General features: G+C 52.4%; 2 protein-coding genes across 12 annotated transcripts; one reads left to right on the top strand and one right to left on the bottom strand.

Annotated features, from left to right (window-relative positions):
- The first annotated feature begins 486 nt into the window (after positions 1 to 486).
- ELOB (elongin B) lies at positions 487 to 4902 on the top strand. Its single transcript, XM_057530266.1, has 4 exons — positions 487 to 573; positions 695 to 829; positions 2127 to 2232; positions 4740 to 4902. Exons 1-4 carry the CDS (start codon positions 571 to 573, stop codon positions 4850 to 4852), a joined length of 357 nt encoding a protein of 118 aa, XP_057386249.1. The 5' UTR covers positions 487 to 570; the 3' UTR covers positions 4853 to 4902.
- A 418-nt stretch (positions 4903 to 5320) lies between these two features.
- Positions 5321 to 23488, bottom strand: SRRM2 (serine/arginine repetitive matrix 2). 11 transcript variants are annotated; one of them, XM_057530256.1, is made up of 15 exons: positions 23268 to 23488; positions 19818 to 20091; positions 18816 to 18923; positions 18476 to 18640; positions 18222 to 18299; positions 17711 to 17773; positions 17585 to 17617; positions 17316 to 17366; positions 17060 to 17152; positions 16196 to 16394; positions 8460 to 15115; positions 7428 to 7712; positions 6235 to 6348; positions 5985 to 6095; positions 5321 to 5892 (listed from the first exon to the last, which is right to left on the bottom strand). In XM_057530256.1, the coding sequence occupies exons 2-15, from the start codon at positions 20057 to 20059 to the stop codon at positions 5883 to 5885; spliced, it is 8208 nt and encodes a 2735-aa protein (XP_057386239.1). In that variant the 5' UTR covers positions 20060 to 20091; positions 23268 to 23488; the 3' UTR covers positions 5321 to 5882. The 11 variants fall into 11 exon arrangements, with proteins under 11 accessions (XP_057386239.1, XP_057386238.1, XP_057386240.1 ...); XM_057530255.1 differs by having other exon boundaries at positions 23276 to 23488; XM_057530257.1 differs by having other exon boundaries at positions 5985 to 6092; positions 23276 to 23488.
- Positions 23489 to 23592: the final 104 nt, after the last annotated feature.

Here is a 23592-nt window from a genome sequence, read left to right as displayed (position 1 = left end):
CAGGGAAATGGGGCTGTTTCCTGATACGGCGGCCGAAAGATCCAGAATTTAACACCTCCTCAAAACAGCCGCCAGGAAGCCCCATAATCATGAGTCAGACTCCCAAACCTGGCAGCCCAGGTCTCGCTGAGATGTGAATGTCTTGCCGCCCTGATGACCGAGACACATCATTCATTCACTCTCATTAGGCTGTGAGGCACCCTACGCTTGCGAAGTTAGTCCCTGATATTCCCCACAAGAAGGACGGGAGTCCCCTAGACTGCACCAACATGGGGAACTCGGTTTGCCACACCCAAGATGGCGCCACCGCGCCCTGCGTCCCTCCCGCGCTCGGTCCCTGTCGGCCTCCCACTACCTCCGCGACTCCGCCAACCAGCCCCGCCCCGCGCCACGGCGCCGAGTCCGCTGTCGGAGGCTCGGCCGTAACGCCCCCTTTGCGGATTACTTAAAATGGCGGCCATGGGGCGGGGCCGCGGGGCGCGGGGCACGCTGGGGCCAGCGCGCGGGCTGCCGGGAACGGGGCGGAGCGCGGCCGCGCCGGCGCGTCGAGGGGGAGAGGCAGCCGCCGAGATGGTGAGCGGGCGCTGGGGGAGGGGCGCTTGGCCGGGGCCGGGGCCGGGGCCGGGGGCGGCGAGGGCGGTGGGCCGTGCGCGGGGGCCCGGGCTCCGCGCTCACGCCGGTCCGCCGCCCCCAGGACGTGTTCCTCATGATCCGGCGCCACAAGACCACCATCTTCACGGACGCCAAGGAGTCGAGCACTGTGTTCGAGCTAAAGCGCATCGTCGAGGGCATCCTCAAGCGGCCGCCGGACGAGCAGCGGCTGTACAAGGTGCGGTCCCGTCGGTTCCGGGCGGCCGGGGGCTGGGGGAGCGTGCTGCTCGGAACCGCCGCCCGAGCCTGGCCGTGGGCGCAAGGCGGCCCCGTCGTTGATGTAAACATCAGCGACCGGCTGCCGCGGGCCGGAACTCCCCCGCGTGGGGCCGTTGCTCGAACTCGGGGAGATGAAGCTCCGATAGCGCTCGCTACACCGGGGGTCTCCGTTCGGATGGCTTGAAAGTCGCGCGCCAGGCCCTATGCTGAGCGCCGAGGGCCAGCGTCATATCTGATCCTTATAGCGATCCCACCCGCGACGTGCTGATCCTTGACTTCCCTGCTCTGCGGTTAAGGAAACTGAGGCTCGGAGGTGGCCACTTAACGAGGCCAAGGTTGTTGGCAGAGTCAGGATTTGAACCCCGATGCTCAATCCTGTGCAGGCCTCTCACACGCCCCCCGCCCCAGACACGCCTTAATACAAAGAAATGAAGAAATGGAGGGTGTTGAGATGAGTCAGGTCCCACCAGTTCTTCACCCAACAACTGTTTATTACTCCCCAACTTACTGCTGATGTTCTAAAAGCCCCCGCCCCTTTCCGCCTTACAAACCAATTGCAATTATCCAGCAAGGATGTCGTGGGATTTGGGGGTTTCATCGGGGAGTTCTGTTTGGTGGCCCCTCATTTCAAGTTTCTGGCAGTATGAGGTCCCTCACCTAAGTTCCTTGATCTGATTCTGGGTGGAAACTGGGAAACTGATCTTTTGCTCCAGGCTGAGCCTTCACCCCCTTTGTCTCTAAAGGCCTTTTCTTCTTGTTACCTGCTGGGGCTTCTGTAATAAGGACCCTTCCTACTGCCTGAGCTTCTTTCACTTGCTGTGCTCCGTGCTTTCTGTGTGTCCTTTGCTCATTGAAGCCTCTGGCTGCCCTATGAGTTGGGAATTCCAGTAACTCCCGTTTTACAGATAAGGAAACTTCACATCAAAAAGATCAACCACCTTGTGCAAGGTGGTAGAGCTGGGATTCAACCAGGTCTGCCTGTGGCCAAATGGGGTCACTGACACTTGAAATTAGATTCACCTGGAGTTGCAGGGTGGTAGATTCCAGACCCTTACCCTACCCTGGGAGGTTCTGATTTGGAAAGTCTTGGGTGTAGTCCTGGAAACTGTTTGATATACTCTGGGGTGGTTCTGGGCCCTACTTGGGGCTGTTTCTTTTCCGTCTTCTGACTTTCAGTGTAGTTGCTGACCAGAGAAGTCTTTGGGACTTGCCCCTCCTGGGGCCTCTCCTGAGACCCTGCCTGCCTCTCTCCTCAGGACGACCAGCTTCTGGACGACGGAAAGACATTGGGCGAATGTGGCTTCACCAGCCAGACAGCACGGCCTCAGGCCCCAGCCACTGTGGGGCTAGCCTTCAGGGCAGGTGAGAGGGGCAGCGACAGGGTGGAAATGGCCAAAGAAAGGGGTGGTCAGGGAGCCTGCAGTTGTTCCTCCAAGCCTCCTGGACCATGTCCCCCAGTTCACCAAATGCAGGCAATATCCTATAATAGTGTGTTTGCTTCCCCATTAAAAACAATGAGAAGCACATGAGATACTTGTAGAAATTGAAGCCCATTTCATGGAGGATTCAAAGATTCTTAGTCACAGTACCAGCTTACATTTACAGAGAACTTACTGAGCACCTGGCCCTGCACTCTGCATTTTATTTCTGTTGTCCCATCTAATCCTCTTGATAGCCCTGAGGGGTAAGCACAGCCATCCCCATTTGGGAGACATGGACGCCGAGGCTTGCTGGCAGTCATGTGGGAGGCCACAGTTCAGATGCAGGCTGCCAGGACCTTGTCTGAGCTGGGCACCATGCCAGCCAGTGTCTCCGTGGTACATCACTTACTCCCCCAGCATCTCTGTACGGGCCAGAGTTGTATTGTGATCATTTTAAGGATGAGTAGACTAAGCCTGGGGAGGTTAGATCAGGTTCAGCCCTTTCTTGCCCCAGAGCCTGTACTCTCCTTAGCCACATTCCACCCTGACCAAAGTTTAGAAACCTGAGGGGTGGGGGTGGTTTATGTTGCTCCTTTTGCCAAGAAAAAGATTTAAATTTTATCCTTTGTCTCTGGAAATTTAAACAGGGGTTATAGGGTGTTTTCACAGCTGTAGACAGACCTAGGGGCTGTGTGAATGGCTGGGTAAATCTGGATGAAGTTACAGGGAGTTATTTTTCTAGCTTCTTTTAAGAAAATGTAGCGAGGGCTCAGGAGGGAGCATATAGCCTTAGCTGCACTTCTCAGTTTCATAAGGATAAACTATATGAGGCCTCAGCAGCTGTGTCTTCGGGCAGCTACTTCACGCCCCGCCCCTCCCAGACTGGAGTTTGTCTCCATAAAGGAGTATGACACTGGGACCAGCCTCACAGCAAGGCAGTGTGAGCCCCCGTACACCCCAGGCCCTGCAAGTGCTCAGGAAAAGGCAGTCTTAACGGGCCTTTGTGTGGGTTCCCTCAACTCTCACAGTGACAGTGAGGCAGGTGAGGGGCTGGTGCAGACTTTGTACAGGGTGGGTACTATACAAGGCTGTTCTCTGAGGCAGGTAAGGGAGGGCTGAAAGCACATCTGTTCTTCCTAAGCCAGGGCCAGGCTGCATTCTTCCAGAAAAAGTATCTCTTCCTCTAATTTGAACAGAGGCACCCTATAGACTTGCAGCTACTCAACCATCTTGCAGGTGAAAAAAATCACAGCACAGTGAGGTGATTTGTTTCTCCCCATGACCCCCACTTACGGCATAGATTGTGGACCCTTGGTGGCATCACCTCAGGTGTGTCATTGCTGTTTTGATAGGGGCTGTGGTGTGGACTGTAGACCGTCTGCTTCCACTTGCAAAAACGCACTTCTGGGTGGGTAGTTGTTTCCTTGTGCAGAGACGGGTCTCTCCCCACCCCCCAAAGTGGTTTGCTTAGGTAGGGAGATATGATAGTGTCTGGTGTTAAATAGCATCTTCCAGACTTTATTTCCAAAGAATGGGGAGAGGTGATGAAGGCAAGAATTGTCACTCAGATTTGTGGCTTGGAAGATGAATTTGTTATTAAGCTGGGCCATGTGTCTTCACCTCAGCGCTGCTGACGTTTGGGGCTGGATGATTCTGGGTGAGGTTGTCTTGTGCATTGCAGGATGTTTAGCATCTCCGGCTCCTACGAAAGATGGCCTCTCCCCACTAGAGGCCAGTTGCAGCCCCTCAACCCCCAAAGTTAAAACTTGTCAGACGTGACCGACTTCCCCTGGGGAGCCTAATTGGTTGAGATCCCTGAGCCAGGTGGAGAGAAGTTTCCCATGTAGAAAAAAAAGTTGTGGTGTTCATTTGATCTGTGCTGAAGTAGTAACAGCAGGAATGAGACAGGGAAAATCTTCCTGGGGCTGCTGTTCTAGTAGGAAAGCAGCTGGTCAAGAGAAACAGGGCATTCACGCTAGCGGTTAAGTGTTCCCAGTGTTCCCGGGGCAATGCACAGGGCATTGGCCATGTAGGGTGGGTGGTTGTACAGGGTGGTTGGGGAACGCTTCTCTGAAGAGGTGATATTTGATAGCCCCTGGATGCCTTTCTTAGGCAGCCAGCCATTCTAAGTGTCAAGCTAGAGAGTGGCAAATGCAGAGACCTTGAGGCAAGAGCGAGCTTGATGTGAGAATATGGGGACCACAAGGAGACATGTGGAGAGACATAATGACACGATGAGATTTTATTCAAAGTATGATGAGAAGAGGAGGTGTGAAGGGAACAAGGCGATGGGGGAGATTGTAGGTGGATGCAATCCCAAAGGCTGAGGGATGCAGAGGGTGAGGAAAAAGACCCTAGCATGGCCAGGCTGGGGGAGGGGAACAGGGGTCAGGTTGGTCCTGTAAGGGTGGGAGACTCACTTTGCAGTGGCCACCCCCTCTCCACCAGATGAGGCCTTTGAGGCCCTGCGCATCGAGCCCTTCTCCAGCCCACCCGAGCTGCCGGATGTGATGAAGCCACAGGACTCAGGAAGCAGCGCCAATGAACAAGCTGTGCAATGAGAGGCCCCCCAACCGCCCTACCCCCCCAATAAAAGAGATTTGGGTGTCCACCTGGTTGCTGCCTCTTTCTACACACCTTCTCCTGACTCAGGCATCACCTCACTGGTGTGTCCCGCCCCACCCCACCCCACCCTACCCTCAGCCTTTTTCCAGGCCAGACTGCTGCATCCCAAACTCTGAGTCCAGCTACCAACCCCCAGCCCAGCCTTCTGCTCAGTCTGGGGACAAAAGGTTTAGAGGCTTTGTTTCTTCAGAGTGGCCAGCCCCCTCCTAGCATGAGCATGCTGGCTCCCAGCTGGAACGAGCGTGTTGGTTTGAGAGTGGGTTCTGTGGGGGATCCACAGCCTAGAGCCACCCCATGAGGCTCCTCCAAGGTATGCCCCTTGCAGGGGGGATGCTGCCACAGAATAAGGGCAGCTCCTCTCCTAACTCACTCTCCCCACCCGTAATAAACGATCTATAGACCAATTCCTGCATTTCTCATTTTTATTTGACAGAAAAAGTTGCTCTTGCTGTACAGATTTTAAAAAACCAAAATGCCTTTAAGAAACGTGAAGAAAAGTTGGGGGGGAGGGGGCCACAACCTCACTGGGAGGCCAGGAGGAGCCAACCAATTTCAACTCCTGCCCCTTTTTTCTGGATATACCTCACACAGGTCCGCAAGTACCAAACCATCATCCCCCCAAGAACTCGGGGCTAAAAGGGGGGCAGTGCCTCCCAGATCCTTTGAGTCAAGACCTGGGAGTCCCAAACTATCCTCCCCTCCCGCAACTCCCATTCTCATTCCCACCCACCCCAAACCCCCCAAAACATGTGAACCAGGAAAAACTCACAGAGATTAACATTTCACAGAACAAAGAAAAAAAAAGGAAGAGGGAGGGAAAGAAAGGAGCCCTCCCCCCAGGATGCTGCCAGGGTTTGGGGGGGGGGGGGGCAGACAAAAACCCCCTCCCACGGCTCTGTTGGGGAGAAAGGGGGCACATCCTGTGGCTCCAGAACTTGGGGTATGGTGGAATTCCCCCAGAAAGATTCACGGAGACCTGAAATGGAAGAGAATAATCAATGCAGAGGCCCCAGCCAGCTCTGGAGCTCTCAGAAGTGAGCCCAGCCCTAGAGTATGACAGACACATACCTGGAGGAACGGTGCCGCACGGAGCGGGGGCTGGGCGTTTCCCTCCGGCGCTTGTGGCCCGGGGAGTGGCTGTCCCCACGCTGGCTTCTCCGGGAACCCCGTTCACTGCTGCTACAATGAAGGACAGATGTGAGACCACACACAGGACGCCACCAACCCTTGGTACCTTGGAGCCTTAGAACTTATTTTGCAGAAATCAGTGGCGGCCAGACTGGGCTACTGGCAGGACAGCACACACTGGCAACCCTACCTCTGCTGGTCCCGCGGTGAGGGCTGGGGTGAGGGGCGGCGGCGCTCCACAGGTGAGTAGCTGAGGGACCGGGAGTCCCGGAGGGAGTCTATTGGCTTCCGGGGGCTGCGGGACCTGGGGATCAGAGTAGGTCCCCATAGTGCCACACTCTTTCAAACCCACAAGCCAGCACTCAGGACCACCCCCACCCCGCCCCAGGTCCTGACCACCAAACCTCATACCACGCAGGGCCAACCTCAGACCCACCTTCATCCGCTCACTCACCCATCCGCCCGCACACCATCCACCGAGTACCCCAACAGGCGGGGCACGGGGTGCAGCGGGGGAGGCAAAGATAAAGACAGTCCCTGCCCTTGGAGGGGCTCAGTCTGATGGTGAAGGAAGGCCAAGGGAGGCTCGCTTGGCCCCACGTGTGGGAAGCAGCCCCGCAGGACAGATGTACATGGGGTCTGGGGACCCAGGGGAGGGAGACATGGGGCAGGGCAGGGAAGGGGCAGGGTAGTCTTCTTGAAGGTGCTGTTTGAGCGGAGTCTTGCAGAACGAGGAGTTCACCAGGCGGACAAGGGAATTCCAGGCAGGAGGAACAGCATGTCCAAAGGCATGGGGTTCTCCTTAGACTGCAAGGCGCTGCTGAGTGTGGCTGGAGCACAGGGCATGTGTGGGGGCGGGCAGGAGAGGAGAACACAGGGCAGGCAAGGCCAGTTGGTGAAGAGCCTCACACGCCATTCCCGCAGAAGTAGGGCTTTATCCTGCAGGCCACAGGGCATCCCGGAAGGATTTGTGGAGTGAAGGGAGTAACCAGATGGGCGTTTTAGAAAGATCCCTCTGGCTACGTGTGGAAGAGAATGGCGTGGAGGCAGGGAAACAGGGAAGAGGCTGTGGACAGAGTCAGGAGAAGATGACGGTGGCCAGACCCTGGCAGTAGCAATGGGGAGACTTAAAAGCTAGAATCCCTGGAACCTGGGACCAGGCTGCATGTCATCAGCAGGGAGAGGAAGGAACCTACGACTCCCCAATTCTGGCCTGAGCACCCACTTGGATGACACAGCCCTCTGCCAGAACAGGGCACAACAGAGTAAGCAGGGAGAGGAGAGCCCAACTCCTCCTGTACAAGTAGTCACCACAGTCCAGCAGGGATCTCACACCCCAGGGTCACACCCCACCCCTTCCTTCTCAAGCAAGGCAGCACTCACCTCCGCTCGCCAGGGGGTGGCTTCTTGGGGCTTGCAGGTTTGGGCAAGGCCTGAGGGCCAGGCTTAGCAGGGGAGGGGGAGGAAGAAGTAGAGGAAGAAGAGGAAGACGAAGAAGAGGAAGAAGAGGAGGAGGAGGAGGAGGAAGAGGAAGAAGAGGATGATGAAGAAGAGGAGGAGCTGCTGGAACTGGAGCTGCTAGAACGCCTCTTCCGCTTGGCTGGGGTCGGTTCCTGAGGACGGCCCTCTCGAACAGCCTCCTTTGGGGCTGGGGTGGGGCTGGGGACCCTGTGGGAGAAGAGGGCGTCACAAGGAGACAAGCTGCCCCAGCCCCAACCCTACCTTCCTTGGCCTGGAGGAACGGCAGTGGGGGAGGGGTGCCTGAGAAAGGCCCTGGGAGCTCTCCAAGCCGAGAGCCAGTGAGTGCATTCTCTGGAGAGCAGTGGCCCCAACTGACCCAACCTCTGCTAACACAAGCAACAGGCTGGGGCCCACAGCAAAAGGGATCAAGGTTAAACCTCAAGAATGTCCCTGATGGAGGAATAAGGTCCCTGGGCTCAGGTGTAGAAGCCAAGCTGGGTGGTCTCCGTCCTCTCCGTCCTCAGAGAGGAGAGCCACAGCGTGGGGAGGCCTGTGTGTGTGTGGGTTGGCTGGGGGAGGGGCCGTCCTGCCTGGAGGCAGGGAGAGGGATAGGATGACCTCTGAAGATCCTTCCAGCCCAGGGAGTTCCTCTTGAGGTCTAACTGCCATCCCTCCTGCTGTAAAATTAAGTCCATTTCCTCTAGTTCTGTCCTCTGTAGAGACGGAAAACTTATCATTATCCTCTAGAGAATTAACCTTCGGAGACTTTTACCTGTCCCATTCCTCCCCCCAGTTAACCCCCACCCCGGCATTCTCTTCTACCCCCAGCTTAAGGATCATGGTCCCCATACCTCCTCAGAGAGCCAAGAACCTCTGGATAGGGCTTCTCCCTCCCCACCCCCACCAACCATCCCCAAAACCTTCCCCGTAGAAGAGTTCTAAAAGTCCCCTCACCTCTTCAGTGCTACCTCAGGTTGAGTGGGAAGGCTAGAGCCCTCCGAGTCGCTAGAACTGGAGCCAGAGGAGGAGGAGGACGAGGACGAGGATGACGACGATGAAGAGGAGCTGCTAGAGGAGGACGAGGAGGACGAACTCCGCCGCTCCTTTGCTGGCTGCAGGGCAGCCAAAGCAGAAGGCTGCTGGGCCTCCACAGAGGCAGTTGGTTCCCCACCCTCTGGGTGGGACACCCCAGGGATGGGGCCAGAGAGCATGCCATCGTGGTCACCAGCAGAGGATGTGGTCTTTGCCACCGTTCCGGAGGAAAGGGACTGAGACCCTGCTACAGGGGTGGTCTGGGCAAGCAAAGATCGGGACTGGTCAGAAAAAGCAGATGGCACAGGGGACCTAGGCCGATCCTGAGCTGGAGGAAGAACTGACTGTGAGAGAGCCTGTACCATTCTAGAGGCAGGAGAGGGAGCCCGCTCAGATGTCATTCTAGACTGGCTTGGGGCAGATGGTGGGGTTCTGGACCTGGCTCGGTCAAGGAGCGGTGGTGAGGTTCTGCCACTAACACGCTCATAGGCAGAGAGGGGCACCCTAGGGCTGGTGAGGTTTGCACCAGACAAGGCTGGAGCCATTCTAGCACTAGTGAGATTTGCAGGGGCCAAGGCTGGAGGGGTTCTTGAGCTGGCAATATTCACAGGAGCTGTGGCATGTGTAGATCTAGGACCCACCAGGTTTGCAGGGGCTGGAGCCTGGGGTGTTCTGGAGCTGGACGGATAGTTTGCAGCAGTCGGGGCTGTGCCAGAACCCGTGAGACTCAAAGCTGCCAAAGCAGCTGGGGTTCTGGCTCCTGCCAGGTTCACAGCTGGGGCTGTGGGGGTACGAGGGTCAGCAAGGTTCACGGCCGAAGGTGCCACTGCTGTTCTGGGGCTGGCCAAGTTCATGGCTGCTGCTGCAGCTGGCGTTCTTGAGTCAGCCAGGTTCACTGCTGTTGGGATGGCAGGTGTCCTGGCACTGGCCAGGTTCATGGCTGCTGCAGAGGCTGCAGGAATCCTGCTGGCAAGGCTGGCAGCTGGGGCTGTTCTGAGACTCATGAGAGGCACTGGAGCTGGAACCTGGGACATTCTTGCAGCAAGGCCAGCTGCAGACATGGACGGAGGAGGCCGAGCGGTGCCAAGACTGATAGCCGTCAGGGCAAGTGCAATTCTGGACTGAGCATGGTTTTCTGGCACAGATGTTCTCGGGTGATCAGGAATTCGGGGACCTGGACCATCCATCATGGAGCCACCAGCTTGCTGCAGGACAGACATGGGTGTTCTAGAGCTGCCAAGGGGCTCAAGCATTCCAGGTGATCTACAGCGGTCAAGAGGAGTTGGTGACATGCTAGGACGACTGAAGCAGCTCATTCTGGAGCTATTGAGCGCTACCGGAGGTGTCCGAGAACCAGAATGATTTCTCGTTGCTGGAGGAGTAGCAGAACGTGAACGATCAGAACTGCTTCCAGATGCAGAACGCCTGCGGATAGCTGGAGGAGATCTTGTTAAGGACCGTTTGCCCCGAGTTGTTCGTGGAGTACGGGACCTAGAACGGCGGCGAATAGCAAGTGGTGAGCGACTTCGAGAACGCTTGCGTGGTAACAATGGGCTTCGAGACCTAGAGCGGCGCCGAATAGCTAGAGGAGTTCGGGACCTTGATCGGCGGCGTGTCACTGGAGAGGTTCGAGAGCGGGACCTCCTTCGAGTTACCGGAGACGTGCGAGATCTTGACCTCCTTCGGGTGACTGGGGATGTTCTGGATCTTGATCTTCTACGAGTGATAGGGGAGGTTCTGCTTCGAGATCGCCTTCTGGTTACTGGTGGGGTCCTAGATCTGGACCTTCTCCGAGTCACTAGTGGAGTCCTAGAACGGGAGCGTCGGCGAGTCGGTGTTCTGGACCTTGAACGACGGCGGGTTACTGGTGGTGTTCTGGACCTAGATCGCCTTCGACTCACTGGGGAAGCTCTCGATCGAGATCTTCGTCTAGTCACTGATGTCCTGGACCTTGATCGCCTCCGGCTGACTGGTGAAGTTCGAGACCTGGACCTCCGTCGGCTAACCAGGGGTGTTCTGGACCTGGATCGCCGGTGAGTGGCTGGAGAGGCCCGAGACCTGGAGCGTTTCCATGGGGCTGGTGATGTGCGTGAGCGGGAACGCTTCCGACTGGTTGGGGGTGTCCGAGAGCGGCCTCTTCGGCGTCTAGAGGAGGTTCTGGAACTCTCCTGCCGAGCAGGAGACCTTGAATGGTAACCGGAGCCTCCCCTGCGACGCCGAGTAACCCGAGACCTTGACCGGCTCCGCTGTCTTCTCCGAGAGGTTGACTGAGAAGATCCAGACCTATCTCGATGACGGGTTGTTCTGGTTTTCTCCCTCCTCGAGCGGGAACGGGACCTCTGCAGCCCACGAAGCTTTGGTGAAGGAGAACGGCCTCTCCTTGAAGTTGTCTTAGCGCGTGGAGATGAAGCTGAACGCCGCCGGCGTGAGGATCTTGACTTTTCGGCTGGCTCTGGGGAAGACACTGAGGGACTTCTTCGGCGTCTTGGGGGAGTTCTAGAGCGGGTCTCTGGTGAGGATGATGCAGAACGGCTTCTACGGGAGAGCCTGGCCTTCCTAGTCAGCTCAGGAGATGATCGAGAGCTGCGACGGCGAGGCGGAGTACGAGACTTGGTCTTGGGCTCTGGTGATGACCTAGAGCTTCTTCTAGTAGTTCTGGATTTGGGTGGGTGTTCTGGAGAGGACTCAGAACTGCTGCTTCCTTCAGGCGAAGGGCCTCTGCCTTTGCTTGATGAACCTGATCTGCTTCGTCTTGGAAGGACCCGAGGGACAAGAGCCTTGGGTTCAGGAGAGGAATCAGAACCACTCTGTGCCCTGGGTACTGCTCTTGGCTTATCTTTAACTTCAGGGGATGAGCCAGACCTACTACGCCGAGGAGAAGGCCGGGATTTGCTGTCGACCTCTGGAGACGATCCAGAGTGACTCCTTTGTCTAAGTGGCATTCGTGTCTTAGCTTTAGAATCTGGAGAAGAGTCTGACTCACTTCTCTCCTGAGGCGATGAACTGGGTTTCCCATCAAGTTCTTGAGAAGATCCAGACCGACGTCTCTGCCCGAGAGGAGTCCTAGTCACAGTCTTCTGTTCAACTGATGACTCTGACCCACTTCTTTCTCTCTGGGGGGTAAGACACTTATTGTTGAGCTCCGGGGATGACGGAGAATGACTCCTTGGCCTAGGAGTCTGAGGCAAAGCTTTTGGTTCTGGAGAGGAATCACATTCACTCCTTCCCCTGGATGGTGTTCTAGGTATATCTTTCATTCCAGGAGACGACCCAGACAGGCTGTGCCTTGAGGGAGTCCCAGACCCATCTCTAAGTCCTGGGGAAGACCCAGACCTGCTTCTCCTTGAGGGAGTTCTGGGTAAACCATCTTTCATTTCAGAAGATGCAGAACTACTTCTTTCCCTTGAAGGTGTTCTAGGTATAGCATCAAGTACTGGCGAAGAGACACTCTGATTTGAAGACATTCCTGCTTTTTCCACCGCATCTGGGGATAACTCAGAACTGCTGTGTCTGGAGGACCTTGTTGATTGTTCTTTCACATCTAGAGATGGATCTGTCTCCAGCTGATTAAGAAAAGGTCCATTCAAATCTTTAACCTCAGGAGAAAATCCAGTATTCATTTCTGCAATAGGGCCAGAGTTTCTAAATTCTAAAGGTGATCCAAAGCTATTCTCTCTGGGAGGAGAGTTAGATAGTTCTTTATGTTCTGGAGAAAAGCGTGGCCCGCTCCAAGCTGAGGCTACTGCAGGGACTTCTTCCAAAGAAGCCTGTGACTGGCTTTGGTCAAGAGTCAAAGACATGGCAGATCTTTCTTCTATTTCAGGAGATGATTCAAAGTTACTTCCAGCCATTTCTTTAAGTTCTGGAGACAAATGGGGCAGGACCTGGTTTAAGGATTCTTCAGATTTCTCTACCACCTCCATTAATTCCTCATCTTGGCTTGGCTTAGCTAATGCACTACTTCGGTCTTTTGTATCTGGAGATGACTCAACACCACCTCTTTCCCTTGATGGAGTTCTAGGTGTGTCTCTGAGTACTGGTGAGGACTCAGGCCTATCCTGCACAGAAGGAGGACTCAATTTGTCTCTTGGTCTTGGAGATGATACAGTAACATCCTCCTGAAGGAGTAAGCCAGTTTTTTCTTTTGATTCAGAAGGCTCCAATCTACTCTGCCCCAGAAGAGATTTAGAGTCCATTGCAGGATATAGGGAAGAATCAGACTGGGACCCGCTCTGCTCAGGAGACATCCCAGATTTCGGCCTAGGACCTGCTGACAATTCACTTCTATCTTGTCTTGTTGGAGATCTGGGTACCAGCTCAGTGATTGGAGATGAGGACCTGGACTGGCCACCCTTAGGAGGTGTCTGAGATTTGGTCTGCAGATATGGAGATTCAGAATGACTCTGTCTCATTTCTGGACTTGAAGTACCAGATGTGGAGTCTGGTGAAGTTGGAGATTGTCCTTTCTGTTGCAGAGATGAGGGTGGTGTGCAGGACTTTACTCCTGGACAGAGGGAGAAAGATCCAGAGCAACTCTGTGCTGATAAATCTTTAGACTTCTCTTGGGAACATGGTGACTTTGATCCAAGAAGATTATGCCCTGGTGGAGTTTGGGGCTTTGCTTTGGGGCATGGTGAAGTAGACCCTGAGTGACTTTGTCTCAGTGGTGTTCCAGGTTTCACTTTGGTATCTGGAGAGGAGGATCTAGAATGGCTGTGTCTTTCCAACAATCTAGATTCTGTCTTGGAGCATGGAGACTCTGATCTGCTTTGCCTTGGAGGTGTTTTAGATGTCACTCTACTAGGACTTGGAGAAGAGAAGCCGGAATGGCTTTGGATTGGTGACGTTACTGCTTTCACTTTGGGTTGTGGAGATGACGACCCAGATCGGCTCCATCTTGGAGGTGTGCTAGATTTCACTCTAGAAGGAGAAGACCCAGAGCAGCTATGTCTCGAAGGGGTCCTAGACTTCACCTCAGGGTCAGGTGATGATTCAGAACGGCTCTGTCTTTGTGGTGTTGCAGATTGTTCATTTACCTGGGGACTTGTTACAGACTCTTGCCTTGGTGGCGTTCCAGATTTCAGGTTAGGTTGAGGAGATGAACTGGAATGAGTCTGTCTTGATGGCGTTTTAGATTTCTGATCAGGAGGTGGAGAAGAACCAGAGCGACTTTGCCTTAGTGGTGTTCTAGATTCAGCTTTAGGTTGGGATGATCCGGAGCGACTGCGCCTTGGTGGTGTCTGAGAGTTTTGTTTAGGGCGTGGAGAGGACCCTGAAAGGCTTCGCCTCAAAGACAAGCGGGATTTTACTTTGGACCTTGGTGAAGAGAGAGACCTGCTCCGCCTCGAAGAAACTCGAGATTTCTTCATTTCTGGGCTTGAGTTGGACCTGCTCCTTCTCTGTGATGTTCTGGATTTGTTCTTCCGCTCTGATGATGAGCCAGACCTGCCCCTTCTTTGTGGTGTTCTAGAGTGAGATCTTCCCCGTCTAACTAGACTTCTACTACAGGATCTTCCTCGTCTTGCTGGTGTCCTAGACCGAGATCTCCCTCTCCTGGTTGGTGTTCTAGAGCGCGACCGGCCACTTCGTCTAGCTGGGGTTCTGGAGCGCGACCGCCCACGCCTGGCTGGGGTTCTAGAGCGTGACCGCCCACGCCTGGCTGGGGTTCTAGAGCGTGACCTGCCACTTCTCCTGGCTAGCGATCTACTATGAGACCTCCGTCGTACTGGTGATCGGGTCCTAGATCTGCGCCTAGCAGGTGTTCTAGACCGAGACCTGCCCCTCCGGGCTGGTGTTCTAGACCGAGACCTGCGCCTAGTGGGTGTTCTAGATCGTGACCTCCGCCTGGCAGGTGTCCTAGACCGAGATCTGCCCCTCCGGGCGGGTGTTCTAGAACGAGATCTGCCCCTAGTTGCAGGGGATCTAGAGTGTGACCTGCCTCGTCTTGCTGACCTAGACCTGCCTCTTCTCTGTGTATTTCTGCTCCTGGACCAGCCTGGTCGCTGAGGAGACCTAGAGCGGCCACGTCGCTGGGGGCTCCTAGATCGTCCCCACCTCTGTGCAGACCGGGACCTACGCCACTGAGGTGACCGGGACCGAGAATGACCTCTCTTGGTAGGGGTTCGAGACCGAGACCGTCCCCTCTTAGTGGTAGGACTACGGGACCTCCCCACTCTACGAGAAGGAGTATGAGAATGTGACTTATCCCGTTTTGCTCGGCCATGTGAACGACTCTTGGATGCAGGAGAAGAAGAAATCTCTCGGCGGGACCCAGGAGCTGGTGTAGGTTTAGGACTTTCAGGGGAAGAGCTGGCATGCCGAGAAACTTTGGTAGGTTGAGGGGAGGGCGGGCAGCTCTCTGAAGAAGATTGGGGAGGTTTCTCAGGAGACTTAGGTGGTGAATGGCCCTGGGCTGGAGAAGCCTCAGAAGGGGGGTTCACTGGCTCCTGACTTAAGGGGGTTGTCGCAAGGGGTTGTGGGGAGCCGCCATATTGCTCAGCAAGGAGCGGAGTGGGAGCAGGTGGTTCTGGCCCTGTGCTGCTCCTTTCCGGAGAGGAGCTAGGTTGAACTGCAGATTTCTAAGAGTGGAAAAGAGTAAGGATACGGGTATGTAAGCACCAGAACTTCCGATCACCTGTAAGATCCCAACACCCTTTCCTATGAAACTTTTCCTCTATGCACCCCATTATACCAACTGGTCCTTTTCCTCACCACAGGCTATCACATTCATTTAATAACAAGAGATCACATAATATAAAACACAGTAAGAAACATATGAAAACAGAGTCTACAATCTCAAGAGTCTTCTATCTAGAGAAAAAACATAATGCAAACTAATGTACTATATTTCACAACAGATAACCATTACAAAATGCTGAGCGCAGAAAAATAGGTATTCTTAAATGGAAAGATAAAGCAGTTTCCCAAAGTGACTGACTTCACCTTTAAAAAATAACTATATTAAAATAAGAAAAAAAAAGACAAAGATCTGACTACATGATTTATGTGAATAAAACCAGGATGAAGTACAGGGAAATACAGAAAGAGACTAAATTATAAAAGCTTTAAATATTAAAGTCAAGAGCAATAGGAAGTAAATTAAGTTTCTGAGATGATCCAACTTGCAGTTTGGAAAAGCAACTCTGGATAACACGGAAAACGGACAGGAGAGCTACAAATTTAGCAAAGAGCAATTAAAATTATACTGTGATTGTTGAAGTAAGAAAACATGATTAGAATTTGAATTTTAATAGCAAGTATAAAAGAACAGGTACTGAAAAGATCTTTCCAAAGTAGTGTTTTCAGACTGCAAGCAGCAACCCAGTGGGTTGAAAAGTTTTAATGAGCCACACCAGCATTTAATGAAATTGATACTAGAAACATTTTAAGTAAGACTAGGTGTAGTTCAAAAAAATTTTTTTGTTCCAGTTCTATCAACCTATAAGTACAAAGAGAACAGTGATGTAAAACCTATTAACACCCAATAAAGTTTGAAAGCCACAATTCTAAAGGATTTGCAGATACAAAAGAGAACTTTATAAATAACTGAGAGGAATGCAGAAAACAAAACCAGACCTTGCTTCTCCCTTAACTTCACACACCTATCCTGAATCCACAGCCCTGCAACCCAAAGAGTATCCATTAACTCAGGAACATACCTCCTTCTTGTCTTTATCTTTGTCTTCATAAGGGCTGCTAGGCTGCTTTGTAGAAGGCTCCGGGCTACTGGGCTGCCCTATGTTGGTGATACCTGGTTCCCTGGATGGTGCATCTCCCTCCCCTCGACGCCCTGAAGCAGGGGAAAGACTTCGCCCAGTCAAGGTAGTTGTATGGGTTTTAGCTGCAGCACTTCGAGACCTGAGAGAGGTAATTGAGGATGGGAAAAGAGGAAGAAAATCAGTTCAGGGGAGAACAGAAAACCCCCTCCCCAGCTCCCATCCACCTTTCTTCAATATAACCCTCTTCCAAAAAAGCCTTCTCTTACTCACAAGATTCAAGTAACTCATATTGAAATTCAAGTCCAGTTCACTTTGCTCTTTCTCTTCTCAACATCAATCCCCAAAAACGTTCTCCCTCTACCCCTTTATATTTACCTCCCCCAAACCTCCCGAAACCCTCCACCCAGTCCATTCCCTACCCGCTTCATTCACAACTCACCTCTGAGCCCACCTCCTTCAGGAAGCCTTCCCCGATTAAGGAAGCCAGGGTAAGGATTCCTTCCTCCCCCAGACACCACGAACAAACCACCACCCCCCCCCTATTCTGGCAGTCCATATATATCAGAACAAAACAAAAAATCACAAACAAAAGAAAACAAAAAACAAAAAACAAAAAAAAAAAGAGAAGGGGAAATGTATATGTCTGTCCATCCTGTTGCTTTAGCCTGTCAGCTCCTAGAGGGCAGGGACCGTGTCTTCCGAATGGTCTGTGCAGCGCCTAGCACACCGTGGGCGCTCAATAAATATTAAATTGATTAACCCACAAGTCCCTCTTCCCTCCCTTCCTCCTGGACCACCCCTTACCGACTGCGGGAAGTATCTGAAGAGGAAGCAGAGTCTGCAGAAGTTGAACGGTGCGCCCGTCGGCTCTTGGGAGCTGGTGTTGTACTTCGAGACCTGAAGGAAGACCACCACCACAGCTCAGGGTGCTGTCACACCTGCACTGGGTTCCCCTTATCCACCCTTCAACCTTTTACCAGTCAGGGACGTGACTGATTCTGCCCCATCCCCAGGTGGCACTCATCTACTCGCTAAGCAAATTCCCCTCTAATTCACTCACCGCTTTCGCTTCTTGTCCTTAGATTTACGTTTGCTCTTTGGAGTAGGAGACCTGGGAAATGAGGCAGAATTATTTAAAATAAAAATCATTTTTAAAGAAACAAAGAAAATGAAAAGTAAAATGGAAAGAACTGAGTTACTGACAGAAGATCAAGGAACTGAGCTTTACTCCAAGAAAAAAAAAAAACCCCAAAGAGCCAGCAAGGCCATCAAGCAATGGCTCACCGCTCCATGTGCCACTATGTTCCCTATGCCACAAAGAGCTCTTACCTATGCTTTCTTTTCTTGGATTCAGATTCTGACCTGTTGGTAAAAAGTAAGTAAAACTATTATTTTTTTATCTAGACCTGGACTCACCAAACCTCTCCAATTATTCCATATATTCCCACCTCATACCTGTGCTTCTTCTTCTTAGAGCTCTTCTTCCTTTCTCGTCGAGGAGAGCTGCTCTCTGACCTGCTAAACATGGGTTCAGAAACAAGGTCATTCAGCCTACCTCCTTCCCTGGCCCACCCACTTATAATCCATCCCCAAAAAGGCTTCTAAAGCACAGAACAACTCCAATAGCACCAATGTGCCGATCTAAGCCTAGAACTTATTTACTCTCCAAGAAGCGTAGGTACCTCCCTCCTATTATATAGCAACAAACCCCAAAATGGAAAAAACAACATAACTCCAAAATGCTGCTGATCAGTTCTGCAGAGGTACAGAATCAACCCTTCCCACTGAAGCAGCACACATTATTTCTTCTACCAGATGAGACCTGAATGGTAACTCCCTCTTCCCTGACTTTTCTGACAACTCTCTCCTACTTCCTAGAAATAAAAATACCCTATTGCCAGAGACAGAGAAAAAACATGACAGGTTTGGTCCTCTGGCTACTAGAAGAGCTTTCCAACTAACTTACCGTCCTCTATCTTTCTTCTTTTTCTTCTTCTTTTGCTTTGGGGTTGGTGAGCGAGAACTGCTGGACTCCCGGACAAGGCTGAGGAAAGATGAAAAATAGCAGAGATGGGTGCTAAGACAAACTTTCTTAGACATTTCAATTTCAGAAGAACAAAATCTCAAGAATTTGAAAAGACATAGTCCACACACAAAAAATGAGGCAGAGTGCTTAGAATTAGGAAGAAAAACTGACACTGGCTTCTTGGTCTTGTGTACCTGTAAGGTTTGGGTGGCTCAGGAACTGGTTGCTTAGCTTCTCGAGCACGACGCTGAGGATCAAAAGAGCTGCCATCCACATAGGAATCACTGATGCCAAAGGCAGCTCGGAGTCGCTCGTTCTTCTTCTCATTCAATTCTGCCAACTGGTGAGTCTCAGTTACCCTAGAGGAGAAAAGGTCAAAGGTCTATAGGACATAGAGAACAAAATGCAGAGTCATATTCACACAAACAGCCACGAGAAAATGAAGACAAGAGCAGGGAGAAAGTCCAAACTAAACAGAGAGAACAGCAAAAGCAGAGTAGAGTCCAGAGAAAATCGAGAGAGGGAAACACTCACGCTGGCCTCTGCCCTGGGGTCTCCTCCTTGCCCCCAGGGTTCACATCCTTCTCCAGCAACATGAGTCGAAAGGTCGCCACTTTTTCCTGAATTTGCTGTTCCTCGTACCTGGAGAACAAAAGCCTTCAGGGTTAGAGCTTGACTAGACACTCTCCCCAGTCCCAGGTTTACAGTTCCCTCATTCCCAGCAGGATCCCTTCCCTTTCCATGCACACATACAATTTTTCACTCACTGTCACCCAAAGGGCCCTTCTATTAAATCCTGCTCTTTTCCTGTCATCTTTCTTCCCTCCACTGACTACACCCTCTAGAACAGTGGATTTTAAACATGCTACACTCCAGGGGCCAAGAGAGGAAAGTTAAGCAGGCAGAGTTCCAGGTGTTCCTCCCCAAATCCAATCAACAAGAACAAATCTTTCATTTCCTGGGATTCCAAAGTAACATGCATTATATGAAACGGGTGCCACTGCTGAAGTTTGAAAACCACTGCTCTAAAAGGTTTTCTGCCTTAATGTGTTCCTTTTCCAAAATCTCAATTCCCTATCCAACCCATGATCCCTTTTATCCGGGTATTATTCCAATTCCTGTTTTCCTGCCTTTGCTACTGTCCAAGGCCTCAATCCTTAAATCCATTTACCTTCCTTTTCTCTACCAATGACAACACATATCAGCTTACCTAGCTAGCTCTTGTCTCTTCCCTGGTCTGCTTCCCCACCTCTCCCTTAAAGCACATATTTGCTTCTCAATGGCCCCCCTCTTTCCCCATGTGCCTCCATCTAAATAACTCATAAAAGGCTCCCTTTTATATCCCAGACACAGGTTCCTCATCTCCCACTTTGAACTGTCCCTTAACTCCTTTCAATTTGCTAGCTCCTTTACCTCCTCCCCTCCTACAAATCCTCTCCAGGCCTCTTTCAACCAGCCCTAAGCTCCCTACATCCCACCTAACTCCCCCAGCTCTGCACTCACTCAGTGCTTGGCTCTCCCCCAGCCCTCCCTCACCCCTGCTCTTCCATCATCTCCTCCAGCTCGAGGCATCGCAGCTCCACGCGCCGCTTGCGCTCGTGGTCCAGGATGTCAGGATTAGGCCGCTTCACCAGGGCAGCCTCCAGGCGCCGCAGTTCCTCCTCTCCCTTGTAGTCAGGCCGCTCACCCCGGCGGCCCCGCACCAGGGACAGGTTGCGCTGGACGTAGCCGTTGGTGCCGCTGCCCCGGGGCGTCGGCAGCCCGATCCCGTTGTACATGGCCCCGTGCCCGGGGTGGGGCACCACCGCTCCTGAAGGGGAGCGGGGAGACACGGGTCAGGCCCCTGGCCCCAAACTAGCCACTTACCACCACCCAAATCCCTGCTCTTCTTCAACCCTACTTCAACATGTCTCTCCACACTAAACCTCCTTTAGCTGCATAATCCTCCTGGTCTCCTAAAAAAACCTGTTCTTCATACTTCCAACACTGCTTTCTTTCCACCAAATCATAGCCCAGCTCTTACAGCCTTTCCCCATAATGTGCAAGAGCCACTCCTGCTTTCACCTAGCTTTCCTGTTTCCACCCAAAACAAAGATCCCATTTCTCCACTCTCTTTATTCTCCTTTAGCCCCAATATACACAACTGGTATCTTCACCAACTACTCTAATTCCTAACCCCTGGCAACTGACAGAGGCCTCCAAACAGGGCACAACAAACACCAAACGAAGATCTGTGGCACCCAAAGGCCTGCAGTCCAAGTCTAGACTCTTCAAGAACTGACCTAAGCATTTCAGGCTACCCTAAAGGTAGCCAGAAATTATGAATATAATCTCACTGAACAGCCCCTAGATATCCAAAAGGTGGCCCAGGATAAAGGCCAGCATGCACATCAGAAACACGTGAACCTTGGATATGTAATCCTCTTATACTTCACCTCTCAAGTAAGGGGCCATTTCCAATCAACTATCCTGACTGATCATTTTCCTTCAATTTCCTTCCCAATAGGATTTCTCACATGGTTTGGGGCTCACCCAACTCTCACTAGCTCCTGTAAAATATTACATTTTCAACTCAATGCTCTAAATACACCAAACCAGCCTCCTCTATTCCAGCTGTCCCCATACCTTCTCTACATTCCTTCCCCTACACTTACTCACAAAACCCCCACTCTTTATACCTCACTTTCATTAATGTCAAACTGTCAGCTTTCCCTAAGAGTCCCGTTATCTCATTTCCTAGTTTTTCTCTTCCAGCCCTTCCTTAACCCTCTCAAGTGTTATCACGTGCCTCCTACCAGGTTCTATCCTCTCAATCTGTTCCAACCCCAGCATGACTCTGAAGAGCCCTCTAACCTTAGTTTTACTGATTAGATTTCTTGGCTACGTACACTCTATTCCTTTCTCCAGCTATATGTACTCTGTTTTTTTCTCCAACTCATCCTGTCTGAGATAGTTTCACATGGGGAAATGTGTGAGGGAAAATGATCCCAGGAAAGAACTCAAGGAACAAAGTGGAGAGATTAGCGAAAGTAGAGGGGAAAAACATAGAACTGGATAAAAGAAAAGGCTTCATTTTAAAAATTCTGAAAGAAACATCATACAAATACCTGGAAGAATGTACTAAAGCCTGCCACCCCCACCCCATACAGGGAGATCTTGAATGAAAGGGAGCTAGCCCAACTCTAGAACAGTTTGGAGCCCCTTACCCCCCAACTCTAAGGCTGGGTCCCTGCCCAATCCCAGTTGCAGACTCTAGAGATCTGAAAACAAAACAAAACGAAATAACCATACTGGGTTAAAGGAATGACAAATGATGCTAAATCTATGAAAGGCAAGTAGAACTATGCAAAGAAATGAAAAATTTCTTTACAGCACAAGAAATCTTCCAACCCTCACTTTTATTTTCTCAAATTTTCTCCTCCTTATTCTAAAGCTAGGCCTTCTTTGGCTCTCTATACCCTACCCAGTTTCTGCTTCCCTTGCAGAATGCTTCTGACCTGCAATCAATTCCTCAGCTTAACCATTCACCCACACTTCCATACCACCTCACACAATAATCCTCCCACTCCCTGGAGAAGGATAACCAGCAGCTGCTAAGGGTATTAAATCACAACAGACTAAAGAACTTTTACGGAATGAACCAAAAAAGAAGGGGAAAAAAGAAAACCCCAAACAGAAATACCACAGCATCTAAGACAGTGCTCAAAACACTAAAAGGATGGATGGACCAAGAAGTATATCAACAACACAAACACAAATCACCAAAACCTAAATAAAGATACTTAAACTGGGGTCCGCGGACTGTGGGTATGCAAAAATCACCCAAGCTAAAGGCTGACAGTAAAAGCTGCAAAAAATAAAAAAGACAAAAAGGAGTTTTTTCTGTTGGAAAATTATCACGATGCCCAACTAACCAAACAGAAGGGGGTCTTGAAATTCAGTATTATGGTATTCAAGGAAAAAAACGCACCAAAAAGGGAGGAGAGTGTGCAAGAAAATGGACAAAAGTAATAAGCACAAGAAGCTCAGCACTGAGGCACTGTAGTAGCTGAGGAGACACTAAGAAACCCCAGAAGCTAAAATACTAGCTCAGGAAGAGACCTAGACTCACACTCAAGAGGAAACAACACTTCTTCAATTTTTGACCCAGAAGATACCTTAGAAAAGCGTCTAAGTGAAAACCAAGGCCTAGAAAAGTTGTGCGCCAAATAATGACAAAGTCCAGCGTTTTCTCAAGGAAGGGCTGGCAGCCTCCTCCCGAGCCGTAACACAACTTTGGGGGAGACGATGAAAAAGTGCAAGAAACAAAAGAGCATGTGATCTGCCTTTACATACCTAGACCAAATACGTGAATTTTTTTTTAAACGTTTAGAATCCTTTTCTTCCTAATACCTCACGGCATACAGTAACGAATCCAAACTGCCTAACTCTCCCGGGGATGTAGGTCAAGGCCTTCTCTGCACTGCCTGAGCGGCCAAGGCCTATTTTCAGCCTTGAGAAATGGGGGAGGGGGCTGCGCGTCGCCCCATAGTATGGGAGGCTCCGGGCCCGATCCCAGGCCCCCGGGAGGGACGGGTAGGCCGGACGCCGGAGAAGCGCGGGGGAAAGGAGCCGGCAGCGGGCCCCGGCCGCCGCAGCCCCCTCCTCGCCGAGAAAATGTCGGCAAAGACAGCTGCAGGAGAGCCTCCTGGCCGCACGCGTCGGAGAGGCGAGAAGCCGAGTCGCGCGCTCCCCCCTCGAGAGCGCGCGCGAGCCCGAGTGCAGTCGGCAGCGCGCGCCGTTGCCATGGGGGAGGGGGGGAATAAAAGCCCGCGCGCGACAGGAACCGCGAGGAGGGGGGAGGGGAGGCAGACAAGCAAGGACGTCCGCGCGCGAGCTAGGGGCGGCGAGCGCGCGTGCGCGCGGCGGCCTGAACCGTTCTCCGCGCGCTTTGGCCTTGCGCCGGGGCCGCCGCCCCTCCCCCACCCGGCTCGCGCGCTCCCTCACCCTCTCACCCGCCGCCGCCTCCTCCGCCCGCCGCCTCCGAGGGGAAGAGGTGCTGCCGCTGCCGCTGCTCGAGTTCCTGAGTCCCTCGGTGCCTGGAGCCGCCGCCTTGCCTCGCCGGTCCGCCCGCCTCAGCCGACACCGCCGACTCCTAGCTTCCTCCGGGGCCGCAGCGGACTCCGACTGCGCCACTCGCACCTCGCCTGGGCCGCGCTGCACGTCAGCACGACCAACTATGCGCGTCAGCACGCAGCTGCGCGCGTCGCAGGGCCTGCCGGGAACCGTAGTACTCCCCGCGGCCTTGTGCGCAGGCGCCGAAACCACACCG

Source organism: Balaenoptera acutorostrata, chromosome 15, assembly GCF_949987535.1.
Source record: "Balaenoptera acutorostrata chromosome 15, mBalAcu1.1, whole genome shotgun sequence".
Taxonomy (NCBI): domain Eukaryota; kingdom Metazoa; phylum Chordata; class Mammalia; order Artiodactyla; family Balaenopteridae; genus Balaenoptera; species Balaenoptera acutorostrata.
Note: the sequence above shows the minus strand (reverse complement) of the source record. Positions and strands in the feature narration are given on the sequence as shown.

What these genes read in the sequence shown, in the direction of transcription:
- SRRM2 (XM_057530256.1), bottom strand. Translation starts at nt 20,059, where the DNA reads ATGTACAACGGGATCGGGCTGCCGACGCCCCGGGGCAGCGGCACCAAC. An exon ending in ACCCCAGGGCAGAGGCCAGC is followed by an intron (nt 18,641 to 18,815) that starts GTGAGTGTTTCC and finishes TTTCTCCTCTAG; the next exon opens with GGTAACTGAGACTCACCAGT. An exon ending in CCACCCCCTGGCGAGCGGAG is followed by an intron (nt 6,349 to 7,427) that starts GTGAGTGCTGCC and finishes TCTGATCCCCAG; the next exon opens with GTCCCGCAGCCCCCGGAAGC.
- ELOB (XM_057530266.1), top strand. An exon ending in ACGAGCAGCGGCTGTACAAG is followed by an intron (nt 830 to 2,126) that starts GTGCGGTCCCGT and finishes CTCTCTCCTCAG; the next exon opens with GACGACCAGCTTCTGGACGA. An exon ending in GGGGCTAGCCTTCAGGGCAG is followed by an intron (nt 2,233 to 4,739) that starts GTGAGAGGGGCA and finishes CCTCTCCACCAG; the next exon opens with ATGAGGCCTTTGAGGCCCTG.